Below are 19,688 nucleotides of genomic sequence, written 5' to 3' on the forward strand. Positions count from 1 at the left end.
GCAACTGCTCCTGGGCAAGTGTCCAAGTGGCAAAACTATCCAATCCATGCGCCAACTTGACAGCCATACCCAGGTTTCTCCATAACTTCAAGAGCCAGAATGCACATTGAGAGCTGCAAGAGCTGCTGCTAGCTCAAGTTAAAACTGAGAGAGAATCCCAGCCACCTCACTCTCTGGCAGTATAGCAGTAATGGTTATTGCCCATCAATATTGGTGGGATACAATATTGGTGGGGCCCTGGCCGAGGACCCCCACAGCCCAGAGGGGCCCCTGAAGGGCCCCTCATTAGGGTGGGAGAGCAGCGCTCCCCTACCGCGATCCGTGGCAGGATTCCAGCTGCGGATTACAGGGACAGAGCTTCCAGGCCACCCGCCCGTTTGCTCACTCCACCTACCTCTCTCCTGTGTTCTGCTGCTGCACACACTGCGTGTGCAGGGCTGCCATCAACCAGGATGGTAGCGGAGGCTTCTTTAAGGGGCTGATGCCCCTACCACTATCTTGGTTGATGGCAGGCATGTGCGTGCACGTAGTGTACGGCGCATGTGCACCATCAACTAAGATGGTGGCGGAGGCATCAGCACCTTAGAGAAGCCTCTGCTGCAGTTTGGGTTGATGACAGCCCTGCACAAGCAGCATGCACAGCAGCAAAACACAGGATAGAGGTAGGTGGAACAGGCAGGCGCGCGGCTGGTGCCCATGAGCCCAATCATGCCTGGCTCTGGCCCTGACAACGCTAGTCAAACCCCTCCTCTTTTTACTGTAAAACCTGGTGGGATCAGCTCAAGTGCATGTTTTTAAAATTTAGCTTCACACAAATTTTGCAGATTGGCAGATAAACTCATTCCCCCTCCAGGTATGGCCAATGGAAACACTTTGCTGTAGGCGACTAGTGTGCTCGCAGCCTGAGACTAAGAAAGAGGAAGCTGACAGATAGAACCAGTCCAGAGAGTGGTGGCGCTAAGAAGGGAGGCATGTGAGTGCTGCGGGAAGACAGACTGAAGTTGGGCAGTGCCTCACTTGCCCTAATGGACCAGCTTCTTCTGCTGTATAGTGGGGCAAAAGCAGAATGAAGACAGGGCATAGCTGTGGCAAACTGGCAGCAGCCAAGGAAACAGGACAGGGATAAAGCTGGAGCAGGTAGCAGGGGAGAATTTATTTATATTTATTTATTTATTTATTTATTGGATTTCTTAGTCGCCCATCTGGCTAGCTAACCAGTCACTCTGGGCGACGTACAAAATAAGCAAAATAGCACAAAATGACACATCAATACAATAACATTAAAATCTAAAAGCAATGATGTTAAAATCTAGCCCATCCCAAAGGCCTGCCTGAAGAGCCAGGTCTTCATGGCCCGGCAGAAACTCATTGTAGAGGGGGCCTGGTGGAGATCATTTGGAAGGGAGTTCCATAGGGTGGGGGCCACAATTGAAAAAACCCTTTCTCTAGTCCTCACCAGTCTAGCTGTTTTGACTGGTGGGATAGAGAGAAGGTCTTTTGAGGCCGATCTTGTTAGGCAGCATAGCTGATGATGCTGGAGGCGCTCCTTCAGATAGGCTGGGCCGAAACCATGTAGGGATTTAAAGGTCAAAACCAACACCTTGAATTGGGCCCGGCAAGCAACTGGTAGCCAGTGCAACTCTTTGAGCACTGGAGTTACGTGATCTCGCCGGCGGCTGCCTTTAATCAGGTGCACCGCCGCATTCTGTACCAGTTGCAGCTTCCAGACCGTTTTCAAGGGTAGCCCTACGTACACCGCATTACAGTAGTCAAGGCGAGAGGAGACCAGGGCATGTACCACCGATGGGAGCAGATGATTGGGAAGGTAGGGGCATAGCCTCCGTATCAGATGGAGTTGATACAGTGCTACCCGGCTCACAGCCGAAACCTGAGCTTCCACGGACAGTTGGGAGTCAAGAATGACCCTGAGGCTGCGGACCTGGTCTTTTAGGGGCAGCTGTACCCCACTGAGCACCAGGTCCAAGTCCCCTAACCTTCCCTTGTCTCCCACAAACAGTACCTCAGTTTTGTCAGGATTCAGTTTCAGTTTATTCCTTCCCATCCAGGCACTCACCGACTCCAGGCACTTGGACAGGGTTTCTACAGCCAACCTCGGTGAAGATTTAAATGAGAGATAGAGCTGTGTGTCATCCACATATTGGTGACACTGCAGCCCAAATCTCCTGATGATAGCCCCCAGCGGCTTTATATAGATGTTAAATAGCATCAGGGAGAGGATGGAGCCCTGCGGCACCCCACAGGTGAGAGGCCAAGGGTCCGAAACCTCATCCCCCAGTGCTACTCTTTGGTACCTATCAGAAAGGAAGGAACGGAACCACTGCAAAACAGTGCCCCCTATGCCTAACCCCTCCAATCGGTCTAAAAGGGTACCGTGGTCAACGGTGTCAAAGGCCACTGAGAGATCCAGGAGGATGAGGAAGGTGCATTTACCCCCTATCCAAAGCTCTCCTCATATCATCCACCAAGGCGACCAAGGCTGCTTCAGTCCCATGTCCAGGCCTGAAGCCCAACTGAAATGGATCCAGGTAATCCGCTTCCTCTAAGTGCGCTTGCAACTGCTTCACCACCACCCACTCGACCGCCTTGCCCAAGAATGGTAAGTTTGAGATTGGGCGAAAGTTGTTCAGATCTTGGGGATCCAAGGAGGGCTTCTTTAAGATTGCTTTTATTACTGCCTCCTTTAGAGCTGATGGCATCACGCCCTCTTCCAAGGACGCATTTACCACTGCCTTGATCCCCTCGCCCAGTCTGTTCTTACAGCTCATAATGAGCCACGATGGGCAAGTAAGCAGGTGGTTGGACTTAAGGTTGAAAGCACCTTGTCCACTTCATCAGAAGGAAGAAGCTGGAACCGATCCCACATCACCGGAGAACCACTGGCCGACTCTGGCTCACTCACTGTATCCACAGCGTGCGGAATCGTACTCTTCAGACGATCCATTTTATCCGCAAAGTGCTTTGCAATTCATCACAGGAGGTCTTAGAATGTCCCATCGGTTCTGAATCAACTGGACCGACCAGGCTTCGGACCACTTGGAACAGCCTCCTGGGACACCACTGTGCGGACGCAATAGCTGCCCTTATTGCCACATGGTAGGCTGCTGCAGCCGCTCTAACCCGTGTCCGATCGTCCTCAGAGCAAGATTTCCGCCACCGGCGTTCTAGACATCTCACCTCCTGCCTCAGAGTTCGCAACCGTGGAGTATACCACGGTGCCATCTGAGTCCTATTCAGGGGGAGAGGGCATTACGGAGCCACCCGGTCCAATGCCCCAGCGATCGCCTCATTCCACTCCTTCACCAGGGATTCAGCCAAGTGCCCGTCTGCAGGCTCCATAAAATCCCCAACCGCATTCAGGAATCCATCTGGAACCATCAAACGCCTGGGGAGCAGGGCTCAGTTGAGCAGAGTAAGAAATAAATAACTTACTTCAGTGTTACACACAACACTTGCACAAATACATATGTATGTACATGTCTGATTTAATGTGAGTATAAGAGGCAATAATTTTTATGGGACTAGAAACATATTCAGGATTAAAACACTTGAAAAATAAACCTAAGAAAAGTCCTGCTGAATCAGACCAAAGTCCTATCTATTCCAGAATCCTGTTTTCCCACAGTAGCCAATCAGATATTTCTGGAAAACACAAGCAGGGCATGAAGGCAACAACCATTTCTGCAGCAGCACCTCAGCAACTGATATTCAGAGGTATACTTTTTCTGATACTAGAAGTAATATATAGCCATCATGACTAAGGTCACATCCACACCATACATTTAAAGCATTCTTTGCCACTTTAACACTCATGGCTTCCTCCAAAGAATCCTGGGAACTGTAGTTTGTTAAGGGTGATGAGATACTAATACTAATATTCATTACCCTCCCTTTACCAGAAGGTCCCAGGGTGGTCATAACAACATAAAATACAATATTAAAGACAGTTTATAACAAATTATATTCACAACTACAGAGCATAGTGTTTTGTGTCCAGTCCATGTTTTGTGTGTGTTCTGGCTCACCAGGGCCTAGATTACCACTCTGTCTTACACAAGTCTTACACAGAAGCTCTAGAGACTAGGCCCCAAGGCATCTAAGAATTGAGTTTTCTGATGGACTCTTTTCTCCTACTTAAAGGTTTGTTCAGGTTTGTTATAAACAAAGGTATTTTGATTATCACCTATTGTGCCAGTCCTGTATCTTACACAGAATGTTCTAAAAATTATCTCTCAAATGTCAAAGGCCAGGGTGAAGAATTGCATCTTCAGGTGTATCATGTAGTCCTATGAGGGGTCTAACAACTCTCAGCACTCTTAACACACCACAATTCCCAGGATTCTTTGAGGAAAGCCATGATTGTTTAAAGTGCTCTAACAGTACTTTAAATGTATAGCGTGGATCTAGTGTACTCGGGGAGTCATAGAGGATAAGGCTATCAATGGCTACTAGCCATGATAGCTGTGTTCTGCCACCATAGCCAGATGCAATACAATTCTGAAAACCAGTTGCGGCTAGGCACAGGAGGAGAGAGTGCTCTTGCACTCAGTTCCTGCTTTTGGGCTTCCCATGTGCATGTGGTTGACCACTGTGGGAAGAGGATGCTGGACTACACGGGCCACTGGCCTGATCCAGCAGGATTCTTCCTATGTTCTAGTCATTGGTAGCCTTATCCTCCATAAATTTGTCTACTCCCCTTTTAAAGCCATAGAAGTTGGTGGCCATCACTATATCTTGTGGGAGAAAATGTAACCATGTGCTGTGTGAAGTACTTCCTTTTGCCACATCCCGAACTTTATGTTGTTCTGTAGGGGGAAAAAAACTATTTTTGCATGTATTTCTCTTTTGGCAGTTTCTCCAGTGACTATTTGGGAACAAAGTGAACTTTCAAGCTTTTTCCTAGTCCCAGGATGGCATAAATATTTTATGAATCCTGAAGAAAGGCATAATGATCTTGCAAAGATCTTTAAAATGGTAAAGATTAACAGTCAATTCCAATCACAAGTATCACTGAATGGGAAACCCAAAGTTTTATCTTACTTTTTCTTGAAGTACCTGATACTGGTCATTGTTTGAAACAGGATATTGATTGAATAGATCCGCTATGACAATACCAGTTATTTCCAGTGGCACATAATAAATGGAGTTACAGAACATCATTTTGTAGTCTTTCAATGCTTCTCAAAAGTATGTGGCAGATCTCCCATAGGAGGCAAAGACAGCAGGTAGCTCCTCCTTGATCCTCCCCAAACTGTAATTTCATTGGGCCAGAAAACAATGTGTCAATCCAACCCAGTCAATCAATACACTACAGAGGTTGTTTATTGCACCCTTTGTATTGGTTTTCAAAAACCAGCAGTCTATGAGACAGTAACTTTTTTTTTTGCAAACTTTTTGATACCATTACTAGAGTGAGTGTGCACATGGTTTGAGAACATTCTGACCTGTTCAAGGCCCATTCCATCCTTTTAAAAATTGTTTCTTTGGGGGTTAAGGACAAGACTGGATACTTCTTATCTAAACCCCATTTTTATTTTGTCTTCACTAGGTGAGACCCAAATATTTATTTTCTCACCTTGGGTAGAAATCCCTATTTAGTTAAGATTAACCACAGTTTAGAGCTTGGAAGTACCACTGAACTGTGGTTAATCTAAAATGGAAGCAAAATCTTCCAGTCTCTTCACTGCGGCCACTGCAGCTCATTTAATGTTATGTGCAAACCATGGTTTAGCTTTGCATGTAAACCAGGCCAATGAGGCTACACTGTACTGCAATGTATTTTGCAAGCAATACGGAGCTTCCGAACATTGCTCCCTACCTGAAGGCGAGCAAAATTAATCCACACTGTGGCATGGAGCTATCATCACTATATTGTGTCCAATATTTGTAATGCTCAGCAGTAAACCAATTTGAATTAATGGGCATAACTAGTTTAGTTGAATCTAACTTTGTTGAACCCAACCCACTGCCTTGGACCTATTTTATTTATTTATTTATTTATTTATTGCATTTGTATACCACCCCATAGCCGAAGCTCTCTAAGCGGTTTACAACAATTAAAAACATTAAAAACAAATATACAAATTTAAAAACTCATTTTTAAAAAGCAATTTAAAAACACATGCTGTCCCTCCCAGTCTGATCCTACTAGTCCAAGAGAGAAGAAAAATACATGTAACCACCACACATGCACGCACCCCCATACGTGGAGGTGGTTAGCCATAAGAAAAGTAGTATGGTTTGAATTTAAAGAGAAGAGATATTTTGGCAAAAAAACAAAAAGCTATATTCCACTACAGTTCCTAATATCAAGGGAGCCCTGTCAACAATAGTATCTGCTTCAGACAGCAAGGGTGTACATGTAGGTATCCTTGTTGGCTAGCCTTTTAGAGATTCACTAAAGTCTAAGCATCTCTTTAGAAGCCCTTCCTGTTTGGGATGTTTTGGCAAAGAGCCCAAGGTTAAGTCAGCATAACTTTTGAGAAGTGAAGATTCATATTTTTAGGCCACAACCCTAAACAAGCTTACTAGGAAATAAATGGTAGTCCCACTGAGTTCAGTGGGATTTCTCAGTAAACATGCTTAATGTCAGGTTAGGCTGCATGTCTGATTTAGGCTGCAGTCCTAAGCACACTCACAAGGAGTAAGCCCCATTGAACACAACGGAAATTACTTCCAACTAAACACACAAGCATAGCATTTACTTTTCATATTTCGATGTATTGTTTTTAATTTGCTATTTGAAATAAGCCTCGGTAATGAGATAAGTTTTAAAATCTACATACATATTGAAAGATAAATACAGGGGGAGATAGATCAGTATTTTATCATTTTCCCCATATGGATTTCTTCCTATGAAAAAATAAGACAGTGAGCCTCTATTGTCCAATAAACATTTTCCCCCTTTTGAATGTTAGAACGTTGTTGTTTTCAGTTAACTAGCTTTGACCCTCAGGATTGTTTTCTAAGGGGTGCAAAAGATGCAAGAGAAACTTGGGCCCTGGATTCTCATCAGACTGAAAGGTAATCTGTTACCATTATTAAAAAAAAATACTATTGCTACAGAAAACTTAAACAAAAGAACTTCTGGGAATTAAAAATGGAAAAGCAGCAGAAGGCATAAGTTGATGTAGAACAAGGGATATATTTGTATCCTGGATATATATTAGGTCCACTAGGTCTCACTTTGCACACACACATTCACTTAGCATGCAGAATTAGAAGTCCGGCCCTGTTGACTCTTTGGCATAAGTAAGGACACAGAAGCTGAAAATTCAAATAAATTCACTGTTCCAAGTGAAAGTACAGAAATTGCAAACTTATGTGTTCCAGCAAGAACAGACAGTTCAGCAAGGTACAAAATGGACTAAAGAGACAAGCCAGGCATCCCCTCCCATCACTACCGATCATGCATCTGATGAAGTTGGCATTAGGCCACAAAAGCTTATGCCATAATAAAATTGGTTAGTCTTACAGGTGCACAGACTCAAAAAAAGTATTTGTGCAACAGCCAACTGATTGCCCAATTTCAGGAAAATCTTAACTGGGTATCCCCAGACTGTTAGAACAAAAATATCCTGCCAATCATAGCTGTGATCCTATTCTGCCTGATCAGCCGGAAGAGGCACTTTTTCCAGATGTAAAAAGGAGTGCTTGCACACCACCTGTGAAACAGCTACTGCAATTCATCTGCAGCAGTCCTGGAGATACTCAGATATGTTGCAACTGCAGCAACCCTCAGCCTTTGCAACAATGCTGCTGGTGCTGCATCATTACCTATGTGGAGCTGGAGGGACAAGCTATCCATGGAAGGTCACGGACTGCAGAAGAATCAAGGGGGAAAGGACGTTGTGCACGTGGAGCTTTCACATCACGCTTCCTTGCCATCTTCTTATAAGATTATATCCTATCCAGGAATTTTTGCCTGGAGAAACAGGTAAGGCAAACTCTCTCTCAAGCTAATGGGAGATGTCATTGCCAAATGCCCCCTTTTCCAAAGGACTGACTCCTATTCCAGAACAGTATGAGTCTATGAAAGTTAGCTGGCATCTTTTATGAAAGAAAACTATAGCTCTATTGAAAAGGAACAACCACACACAAGTCCCATTATTAGAGCAGGCAGGGGTGTGTAAATGTATGTGTGCATACACATATATGTGCATACACAGCTTGTGTGGGGCAAGTATGGGATCTTTCCTCTAAGGAGCTCAGGGCAACATACATGGTTCCCACCCCTTTTATCCTCACTTGGAGGTAACGTAATAAGAGATTGTGACTGGCCCAAGGTCACTCTGTGAGAGCCATGGCTGAGTGGAAATTTGATCCTAGAGTTCCCTGGTCCTGTGCCGACTCAAATCATGACACCAACTGGCTCTCACATATTGCATATGCATCCCACAAGATTGCTGCCAGTATGAACTGATCCACTCATTATCGGAGATGTAGGGTAGGTTTTGCTTTTGCTGCATCAGTTCCCTATGTGCAATGCTTTCCTCTTCCCCAGAGGAGGAAGGAATACTAGCCATCACTTTTATATGAGAAGAAGTAAAGCACTCAGGATAAGGGCTAAACTTGTCCCCTGCTGAGTCTGAGTGAACTCCATTCAGGATTCTACTCTAGGGCAGGGATGGGGAACCTTTGGCCCGCCAGATCTTGCTGAACTACAACTCTCATCAGCCCCAGCATATATGGTCAGTGGACCGGGATTATCGGAGTTGTAGTTCAGCAACACCTGGAAGACCAAAGTTTCCCATATCTGTTCTAGAGCAAGGAGGGAACCTGTAGCCCTCCAGATGTTATTAGACTATAACTCCCATCATTCCTCAACACTGATCACACTGGCTGGAGCTGAAGGGAGTGACAACATCTAGAGAGCCACAGGTTCCTCACCTCTGCTCTAGAGTATGAAAGGTGATTAGAGGGGATAGCTTGTTACAGAATAGCTAAAATAAGCATTTCCCTTTCGGACATACCTAGTCACAATTATTTCATAACTGGGCTATCACGAGAAAAGCTTACAAAGATCTGGCTAACAACACTGATGTTGGGAAAATATTTTTGCTACAAGAGTTTACAGCTTATCAAGAGCCTAGAATGTCAGACTGAACAAAGCAGCAGAATCACTACAGCCCTAGGTATGACCTGCCTCAAGGGCAGGGAACCTTTTTCAGCCCGAGGGCCACATTCCTTATTGGAAAACCTTTGGGGGGCCAGATGGCAGTGGTGGGCGGAATATAAATTTTACATCTGTACAGAAGGCTAGTTTCTACACATCCCTCTCTATCCTTCCTCCAGGCAAGCAAGAGGCTTCATCAGAGTTCAAGGGCACAATCCAGCCAGGCAAAGACACTCAAGAAGTGTGCAAAGCAAGGCTGGTGAGGGGTACAGCTGGGGAGAGTCCGAAGGGCCAGAAAGAGAGGTCTGGAGGGCCACATTTGGCCCCTGGGCCTGAGGTTTCCCATCCCTGAACTACCCCATAGGGCTAGCTTTGGGAAGAAAAACCACGGCAAACCAAGTGCTCTACAGATGTTTAATTATTAAAAATTATGTACACCAAGGGTAGGAACCTGTGGCCCTCCAGATGTTGCTGGATGACAATTCCCATCATTCCTGACCATTGGCCATGCTGACTAAGGCTGGTGGCAGCTGTAGCCAAGCAACATTTGCAGGGCCACAAGTTCCCTAGCCCTGATGTATAGAGCTAACAGAAGAAAGCTAGTGGTTGTATAGTGTAGCAGACAGAGCTCTGGCCTATGAGATCTGGATTCAAATCTCCTTTCCTCAGTCCCTCAGCCATTAAGTTGACTGGGTGACCTTGGGCCTCACTCTGTCTAACCTACCTCACAGGATGGTCCTGCGTGTGAGAGGGGGGAACCATGTAAACTGCCTCAGAGTCCTTGCAGGGAAGGACAAGCTAAAAGTATAATAGGCGAGGCACACCAACTAAACTAGAGCGCAATCTGTATTTTCATTTCTACCCTGTGACCGCACTAAGGCGAAGACAAAAAGAAAAGGCAAAGAAAGACAAAACTCAGTTTTAACTAGCAAGCTCGAGCAGCGAGGGAAATGAAATTGTGCAATGAGGCAGGGCCATTTTTTCAGAGGGAGGGGCTTGCCTGCCTTTACCCTCCCGGATTAGGGCCGGCCAGATCCTAAAGCAGCTAACATTTTTCTTTTCGTCTTTCCAAGGCCTCAGCCTGGAGGGGTACCGGGAAATGTTGGGCGATGGGGAACGGGGCGGGGCTGCTACCAGTACTGCAGGTCCCGCTTCTCTGCTTTTCCGAGTCATTCTCTGCAGCAGAACAGCATTTCTTACGGCACTGCCCAGCCGACGAAAAGTACGCTGCAGCAGGAGGATCTCGTGCACGGTTTTTTTTTAAAAAAGGAAAGTGAGCCCCACTGACTTCAGCCGGGCTTACTCCGCAGTTAAGCGTGTTTTAAGATTGCAGCCCGAGCCTTGTCAGGTGCACTGCAAGTCTGCAACCTCCCCGCGCACTTCAAAGACCTCTACAGAACGTCGCTCGAGAAGCAAGAGCCGGCATGAGGACAGTAGGGGAGCCGATTCGCTTTCTCTCAGTTACAGTCACTTCAAGGATAGGCATCACTCTTTAAAAAAAAAAACTATAGTTTTGACTCTTTTGAGGCTCCACGACGCGCATCACACGCTCAGAACAGAGTTTGTGCAGAAGCCCCGCCCATGTTTCCCCAGGACAAAACTAGCGCTGCGGATCCAGCCAATTGCGTGTGAACCCCCCAGCCGGATGGGGGTGTGGTTGGGTGTAGGTTTGTCAGGTGCCGCCACTAGCCCTGCTGGGAGCTTCTGACCTGATCTCACCGGACCAGGGATGAGGGTTGGCTAGTGACTCCTAGCAGCGCTCTCTAGCTTCCCTTTTCTTGCCAGTTCCTATCCTAGATTTGAGGGGCAGTTTTTCCATACAGTGGTTATGCTGACGCAAGAGGCACGCCTACCTTCCCCTCCCCTCCGGAATTCCTTACATTTACGACTCCGGTGTCAACGTCCTATCTAGACCAAAGGAGACTGCCTAACAACTGACATTTTAAAAGCCCATGTTCCCCAAGAGATAACGAACGCTTTGATCACACAGGATCGCGTTACAAACTGGATCTCCCTGTAAGTCTCTGCAAAACAGAGTTTGCTTTTCAAGGAAGCCTTGGGGGGGGGAGAATGTTACATGTAAGGGCTTCCCGAGCCAGTGCAGATTGATTTGTGAGATGTCTAGGCTCGTGTCAAAAATAGACTTCAGATCTAAGCCTTTTTCTGAGGAGAGGAGGTGCACAACAAAGGCAGCAACCTGGTTCCCGGATCCTATTTCCGAGCATGGCTTTAAAACCCCGCCCACCCACAAGCCTTCAAATACAAGGATAGCTCCTCTTACTTTGGAATCAAAAGTACTTCCCTACTTTATCCTTGCAACACAACTAACTGAGGATTGGAAATCGGGGTTACAATCCTATATCCACTCACTTGAGAGTAAGTTCCAGAATATTCAGTGGGGCTTATTTCTGAGTAGATGCGAGTTACAGAAATGCGCTGGTGTTGGGCATCTATATTTTAGGTGGGGCCTTTAAAAATAATGTATGATTTAATCAAAGTACCCTGGAAATTGTAGGGAATCTACAAAGGTGAAGGAGCTGAAATGTCCTGGAACCTCTTCTGGAGTGCCCTAGCCATGCCACAGAGTGCCCAGAGCCACCTACAACAAACTAGAACAGAATTTATTTAGAGTTACAGTCTTATTTTCTAGGAAAGACACAAGCAATTCAATTGGAAGTGTCATTGAGATGTACTGGACTAATTCAAGTAAATATTTTTAGGATCAAAGTGAGCCCAAGTATATTTTAGCATCACAGCCCTCTTCCACCGATCTGCCCCGCCAGCCCCTAATTAACTGACCAGTCATAGAACACCAATCCATTTTGAACCATGCTGTCCATCTTTTATTTACATTGCAAGCCTTACCTGAGCAAGGGACTGTGTTAATTCTGCATTCTATACTGACCTTAACAGTTTAACTACCAGGGTACAAGGGCCCAGGGTGTACAACTCTTAAAACTCTTAAGCTTAATCTGGAAAGGACTTTCTGACCTTGGCTTCTCAACATTGGCAATGAAACCTATGCAGGAGATTCCCAAAGTTAAGATATAACATGGAATCTGATTTGGCTTGCTTGTTTGATTCCTTTCGGGCTAATAGCTCTGTGCAGGTGTCATACTGGGAGATTTTGTAGTCTCAGAACATAAGAAGAGTCCTGCTGGATCAGGCCAGTGGCCCATCTAGTCCAGCATCCTATTCTCACAATGGCCAGCCAGATGCCCCTGGGAAGTCCACAAGCAGAACCTGAGCACAAGTGCACTCTCCCCACTTGTCATTTCCAGCAACTAATATTCAGAGGCACACTACGTCAGATAGTGGAGGTAGAACATAGCCAGCATAGCTAGTGGCCATCGACAGCCCTGTCCTCCATGACTGTGTGGGCTGATCTCTGGATACTCCCCTATGGATGTGGTGGGAGAAATTTGTATCCATTCTATTAATATAATTGTGCATGTCCAGAACTACCATCTCTTGGAACAGCTTGACATAAAAGCAGATTGTGGGCCCTGCAGCCTGAGCCTATGCATAGTTACTCAGAAGTAACTCCCATTGGTTTCAGTGCAGCTTACTCCTAAGTAGCACAGAATTCTCACAATATCTGAATTATGTTGCCTTTGGTCCCAGATCCAACTTTCATCCGTTTACAGGAAGAGGTGCAATGGAACAGAGGGTATAGGTCCATTCATTGTATAAAGTGCTACAACCTCACCTTACCTCATTCTGAGCTCACAGATCTTTTGGAGCTGTGCACCACACATAACCTATTCCTTTCCAAGTAAGAGACGGGGCAGCTGTATATGGGGCAACCAGGCCCTGAGGACAGAGCTCTTGAACTTCCCTTGCATATATGAAGGTAGGTTTAATTTTACAATTCCTGCCTAATAAGCTGCACCCTACCAAAGACTTAAAAAAACCCCACAGTTATTAACATAACAGGAATTCTTTTTTGCATTTGGGCCCCTTAGACCAGCCTCCATCAACCTGGTGCCCTTGAGGGTTTTGTTTTTTTTAGTACAGCTCCCACCAGTATTGGCTGGGGCTCATAAGAGATGTAGAGCCAAAACTCCTGGAGGGCATCAAGTCAGCAAAGGCTCTCCTAGACCTAGACAATGATTCTACCTTCTCCACCTTAAACCAGTAGATGCCTCTGCTCTTCTTAAAGGTTATCTTTATTTAAAAATATTAAAGAGATAAAAAATGGAAATGGACTGCCTTCAAGTCGATTCCGACTTATGGCGACCATATGAATAGGGTTTTCATGGTAAGCAGTATTCAGAGGTGATTTTACCATAGTCTTCCTCTGAGGCTGACTGGTCCAAGGTTACCCAGTGAGTTTCATGGCTGTGTGAGGATTCGAACCCTGGTCTCCCAGGTCGTAGTCCAACACCTTAACCACTACACCACACTGGCTCTTTTAAGGAACATATTATTAGATCTAACTGTGTATATATGTATTATATTTTACATTGATATTGATGCAAATTATTGCGGAGCACGGCTGACACATCTCTGCTCACTGTATCAGGAAATAAACTTTTTCGAATGTAAAATGAGCCGCCTCCCTCCTTAGACGGCTCTTCTGGCGCTCTGGAAAGCAAGAGCAGCTGGTGTGATAGCCCAGCTCAGGCGATCGGCTGGGAGGAGAGCAAACGGCGCGACGTAGGACCCTGCGGTGGCCTCCCGCTGCTGCCAAGGCAAATGCGCGAGGTAGCAGGAGCGCCAGCTCGGCCGCCGTACACCTGCTAGCGGCGTGAGCCCGCGGGCTGCCGCTGGGCTCAACCACAGCGTGCAAATTTCGCCTCTTAACGCACCAGAGCTTCCTGCTTGTGATCTACCAGCAAATGTACTGTAAAGACTGCAGCCGCTTCCTTTAGCGCGCATGCACATCCCTTCACCGCATCTCGCCTTTGCTCTGCTCCACTCTGGGTGTGCAAAACCACCCCGGACCAAGAGGTAGGTGTGTCTGCTTTTGCGTGTGTGAGCGCGCGCACGCCTATATATATGCGGACAGAGCCAACTCCTTCATAATCCCTTAACTTTCTATCTCCACTTGGGAGCTGCCTATTGAATCTCTACTGCTTTGTATCAGCGCTGGGAGTCCCTGCAGAGTGTATTTCCACTTTAAACACCCTTCCTATTTAAAAAAAAACACGAAGCGTTGTTATTTTCAGGGGCAGAAATCATATTCCTCTAAGAAACGGCACCCAAGCATGAAAAGGGGCTATGTATGTGTACAATACATAGAACTAAAATCACGCTGTTTGAGACACATTCAGTTGTGAAAGGTGAAACCGGATGACTTTGCAAGTAACTGTTCAAATCTCCCATTCCTGTAGTGCCCCCTTTGAGGCGCATCCCTTCCTCATAATCACAGGCGTTATCTAAACTGCTCTCAATAGCAATCAGTGAAACACAGTTTAGATCTTGTTCAGCATCTGGCATTATAGTATGACGGTGGACAAGGGAGGGGAATTCACCACAGGACTTTTTTTTACAACCTGGTTTAAGTGCTGTCAGGTGGATTCACTCACAAGTTAACTCCTTCCAACCGCAGTTGGAGGCCGGCTAGCTAAAGTGGCATTATTTTGCTGGCTAGCTAAAGTGGCACCCCAAACGCCTTCAGACTATTCTGGTTAAAATCAGGCCAGCACCAGCCCTTTCTAAGAACTCAGTGGTAGTTGTGCACTCGATCCAGTGTCTTTGAAAGGCAGGAGAGGGCCCATTTAAGCTCTCAAGCAAATGAGAACTGTGTGAAACAAAACCCCAGCTCCTTTATGCTGAGTCACAAATCGGAATCCTAAAAAATGAAGTCTGTGAACGACCCTTTTAAAAAATAGCTCCTAGGGCAGAACAGCCTGCCTGCTGCTGATGGAAAATTGCAGGTGTGGATCTGACATTAGCTACCTGTGTTCAAGCATGTGGGTACACATCAGAGAGACAGAGAAAAAGGGGGTGCCTGTTGTGCCTTTCCAAGCAACTACACTAATTATTTCATGACCAAGAGATGTGGGCTTATGATGCAGGCACCAACAGTGGTGGTGGCTGTTTGCAGAGAGCTCTCTTGGCAGGAGCTGCTGACTCTTTGGAGGGATCCCTCCCCGCAATTGGTGGGGGAGACAAAGGGGCAGGAACCCTTTTTACAATTCAGGCAGACCAGTGGAAACAGGTATTTGGGGGTATGAAGGCACTTTATTTGGCCCAAGAAGCTACAATCTTTTCCTCTAGGAAAGTGAATGGATTTGAAACTGGAAACCTAAAACACCTTCTTTATAACCGTAGAATGCCTCATCAGTATTATCACCTTTATTTTCGCTTAGCCACAAATCTAGAGGGGCGGTGGTCCATATATTTTGGGTTTTTTCCTATACTTGTGGCTTTTTGGTTTAAAAAACTCTTACTTGGACGATTGTAGGGGTGTCCCGTTTGCATGCCATCTGCAAATTCCGGAGGCATTTCCTCTTCTGAGCTGTTCAACAACAACAATAATCCTCAGCACCGACTCTCCTCCATCCCATTTCCTCCCGACCAAAAATAATTTTAAAAAATAAGACCAACTTCTGTCATTGTCATCCCATGGCCATCAGAGGGTTAAATTGCCCATACCTACCAAATCTGCTGTGGTCTTGCCTGGTTCCTTGGATCGTACCATTGGGGAAAATTTCTAAATGAAATCCAGTCCTGCAGTAGAGCTGCCTCCGCCTCAGGATCCCTTTTAAGTGATCCAGGTCCGTCACTGCAGGCCCTCTGGGGAGCCCACCTGCTTCAGATTGCCCCAGGTGGTCGCTTAACAACACCGGGCTATCTGCCGGCAACACGGGCACGTTCCCAAAGGGTACCGCATCTTGTACACCGAAATAGTTCCCAACTTCACCTAAGGGAGCCATCAGGAGCGAGGGGGAGGGAGGAGGAGGAGGAGGGGGGAAGGTTAGCTGTTTTTTGCAGCAAAACTGTAATGCTGGTGCCCAAACCCAAGATAGATAGATAGATATATTTCCCTTTCTTTTGGATAGGAAAACCCGTGGTTTCCACTCCTCTCCCCTCCCACTTGCAGTTACATTGAGGGGAGGAAAAAATGTTCTTGCTTTAATCCATCTAAATATATATATTAAAAAGTAATCTTCTGTTTTGACTGGTCTCAGGTTCAAGGTCAAGCCGCTGTTAGTCTTAAGAAACCACCGCATTCGACTCAGACACTGACATATTTATAAACACATCAGACGGGGGTCTAGAGAGGTATAAGGCGAGAGATCATCTATATTCCTCAGCTCTTAGCAAGCAGTAAGCTCTTCTGCCCATCCGACTGTAATGAGAATAAAAATCCATAGTTTCTCCATCAGGCTTAAGAGCAGAATGACCATAGCAACTTCAGCGCCTTAGGCGTTCTAGAGGGAGGTGCATACATAGATTTTTGATATAGATATTTAAGATGCACGGGCGATGCCAGGATTTTTTATGGATTCTGACTCCAGAAAGGCATGCGCTGTTTTTACTCTATAATTGACTGCATACATCAGCATGAATCCTGCAAGGAGAGAAAGGGGGGGAAGAGAAAAAGAAGAGGAGGGTGGGGGGAATCTCACATTTGCCGACTAAGACAAATCCCCCCCGAAAAAAGGAGAAAGGGCGTTTTTTGGGGGGAAAATCCCAATAAAAGAAAAGTTTTGCCGTCCAGATGCTATTATCCAGAATTCTCAGGAGGCACAGCGGATGCTTCTCTCGGTTCAGCCTGGCTGATGATCGACCCCGAGCAACGAGGAAAGCAGCCACGTCCAAAGGCTGATCTCTTCCCGCTGCCTTGCCTTGGAACAGGTGTCGCTTCTGCGGGGCTCTCCGTGTACCGTCGTACTCCAGCCCCGAGCTGCGGCTCTCGACTCTGCCTCTTCCATCCAAGCACGCAGGGAAAAGTGGCGCAGGAAGAGGCTTTGGGCTGGGTTTAAGGTAGTCCAGCTTGCGGGCGGCGAGGGTTCCCTCCAGGTCCTAGCGCTCAACGTTACCTGCTGCATTAGAAGAGCAGCAGCAGCCGCCCGGCTCCCTCCATCCCAGCCCCAGCCAGCTCGATGCCATTGAATCGCCTCGCGCAGAGTCGCTCGCTCTTTCTGGCTTTTACAACTCTGCGACACTCCCCGGCTGGGCGGCGTGCAGCGTAAATAAAATACATGGCTGGGATCAGAAACTTTGCAGTCGCGGTTGGATCTTGGCACTCATGGGCAACAGGAGAGGGAAAGTGTACAGGATAAATAAGGTGCGGGGGGGGGCTGCAGTCTCAGCGGTGGCGGCCGGGTATTGGCTCAAAGGAAAGAGCGTTATTTAAATACGAGGATCCCGGCGTAAGTGTTTGGTCGTTGACTAGCGATGGCACACTTGGGCTTTCTGGGGAGAAGAGCGAGCGAATAAAGCCCTCCAACCCGACTGTGTGCAAATCCGCTCGGAAGTCAGCCCCGCGTGAGGCCAGCTGGCAACGTCACTGTGTGAACCTGCGGCCCCGTGCTTGTTTACTCGGAAGTAAGCCCGATTATGTGCGAGTTTGCAACTCCCAAATTAAGCCTGGGCAGGTTCGCGGGCAGGCTTACCTGGGAGTAAGCCTCATCGTGCTCAGAGAGGCCCGGCAGTAAACGCGCTGTAGGATGCGGTCTCACGGGCAGATACGAGGGACGCCGGGGAAACTCCCAGATGTTTTAGCGGGACGGAAGCCCTCCTCCTCCCAGGGACGGGGAATTCGACTGAAGGCGTGCTTGTGTGAAACAAAGGCTGCAATCCAAAGCACGTTTACTGGGGTGTAAGTGCCATGGAATTCAGCGGGGCTCACTTCTGAATAAACTTCAGCTTGAGCGCCCTGCAGGAGCGTTGCTCACTTGAGCCGTGAGTGCCACTGAAATCAACGGAATCTACTCTCGTTGAATGCCTTTAAGGGCCGTGGTACCGGTTTTCTTTCCGGAGCGAGCAGCCGCCAGTTCTCCTCCCGTCCTCCACTTCCTCTGCAGCTACCCTGCTTGAGTACTTGTGCGCGAGGAGCCGCAAACAACTAAGTCCCGCCTAGCAGGCCTGCACGTAGTGAGGTAGTCTGGATATGCCGCCACGTGCTCCAGCCAGTAAGATGGGGCTTTTTGTTAAAAAATAAAGCGCGCTGTCGACATGATTTCTTAAAATGGGGCGCCAAAAGCCAAACACAGGAAGCTTGACTTACAGGGAGTCAAACCAGCAGTCGGCTAGTTCAACATGGACACTCCCATCTCTACCTGGTGTTAGGAATTGGACCTGGGACCTTCTGCATGCAAAGTAGATGCTCTACCATTGAGCTATAACCTTGTGTACCACTACCGCATAAATGGTGTTGATGTGTGCATTATCACATGCCAGGCTCTAGCGAGTCTGGAAATTTGAGGTGCCGTGGCTCAAATGGGGATATAAAAAGGCCCTGGGCTGATTGATACTACAGTCTCCTGGGGTTTACCAAAGCTCAACCTCAGAATCTTATTTTTTCTGTAGTAGGATTCACATTTGGAACTTAGAAAGTATGAACAAAGGCATATACAGAATGCCATTTATTAGGTGACAGGGTCCACAGGTCAGAGGTTGTATGGCCAACAGGCAGCCTTGATACCCAAGTTAACCACTTTCAGCATAACAATGAGGCTTGCAGCACCTTCAAGAATAAGGCTGCAATCCAGTACATGTCTACTCAGAAGTAAGTTCCATTGGGTTCAACTGGACTTACTCCCAGGTAAGTGCATACTGGATTGCAGCCTAACCCATTTATTATGGCATAAGCATTCATGGATCACTTTTGCAGGTGTCAGAATACATGTCTCTAAGGTGCCACAAGACTCTTTGTTGTTTTTGTTGGTACAACAGACTATACACAGCTACCCTTCTAGAAATTATTACACTATTAACATATGATAATCACAACTGAAAAAGCCTGCAGGATCTTTCCTGGCCTTTACAAAATTCAGTAGGTCTACCCTGATTTTAAATTCAAGTGTTCTAGTTTATCTAGTGGTGCTTCCAGACAAGTGTTTGTTGTGGATTGGTCCTCTTCAAGCATGTAATTTTTTGCAGCAATCCAATGACATCATTGCCAACAAAATGCCAGCCCATGTTTTTTTGCCATTTAATCCAGATTTACCCTTTCTGGGGGAAATCTAATAAATAAAAAGTTGCCAATTACCCCTCTGCAATATCTCAAAGAATGAAACCCCCATCTGGAAGCACCTTATGATGGCTGTATTCACAATAATACAATTAATATAATTTATTGCATTTCCCCAAGGATATATAAATCAAATGAAAATACTACATAGGCTAGAGGAGAATGTACATGTAATTAAACATATTTCTCTTAAGCTCTCTAATTTGCATTTAACAGTATTCACAAGTGATGTTTCCATAAGTGACATACACAATCGTATGCAGAAGACTTGTGTAAAGCACACTTGGAAGTCTCATAGAACAAAATGGGGTTTACATTAGAGTAAACATGAATATGATCAGGCCACATGAATGTTTTTTAATCTGAAATGCATCACTTGCAAATATCATTACAGTAGGGCCCCAC

At 46.4% G+C, this 19,688-nt stretch overlaps 1 protein-coding gene across 2 annotated transcripts in view; it reads right to left on the reverse strand.

The window, feature by feature from the left end:
• FGF9 (fibroblast growth factor 9) overlaps positions 1-18,091 on the reverse strand; it is a 71,424-nt gene extending 53,333 nt beyond the window's left edge. The window contains exon 1 of one of the 2 annotated variants that reach the window (XM_061628559.1): positions 15,741-18,090. In XM_061628559.1, the coding sequence (XP_061484543.1) occupies positions 15,741-16,314 (574 nt within the window). In that variant the 5' untranslated portion in view covers positions 16,315-18,090. Of the gene's footprint in view, positions 1-15,740 lie in introns of both variants that reach the window. The other variant, XM_061628558.1, reaches the window with a different exon arrangement.
• Between the last annotated feature and the right edge of the window lie 1,597 nt (positions 18,092-19,688).

Source organism: Rhineura floridana, chromosome 5 (assembly GCF_030035675.1).
Source record: "Rhineura floridana isolate rRhiFlo1 chromosome 5, rRhiFlo1.hap2, whole genome shotgun sequence".
NCBI lineage: Eukaryota > Metazoa > Chordata > Lepidosauria > Squamata > Rhineuridae > Rhineura > Rhineura floridana.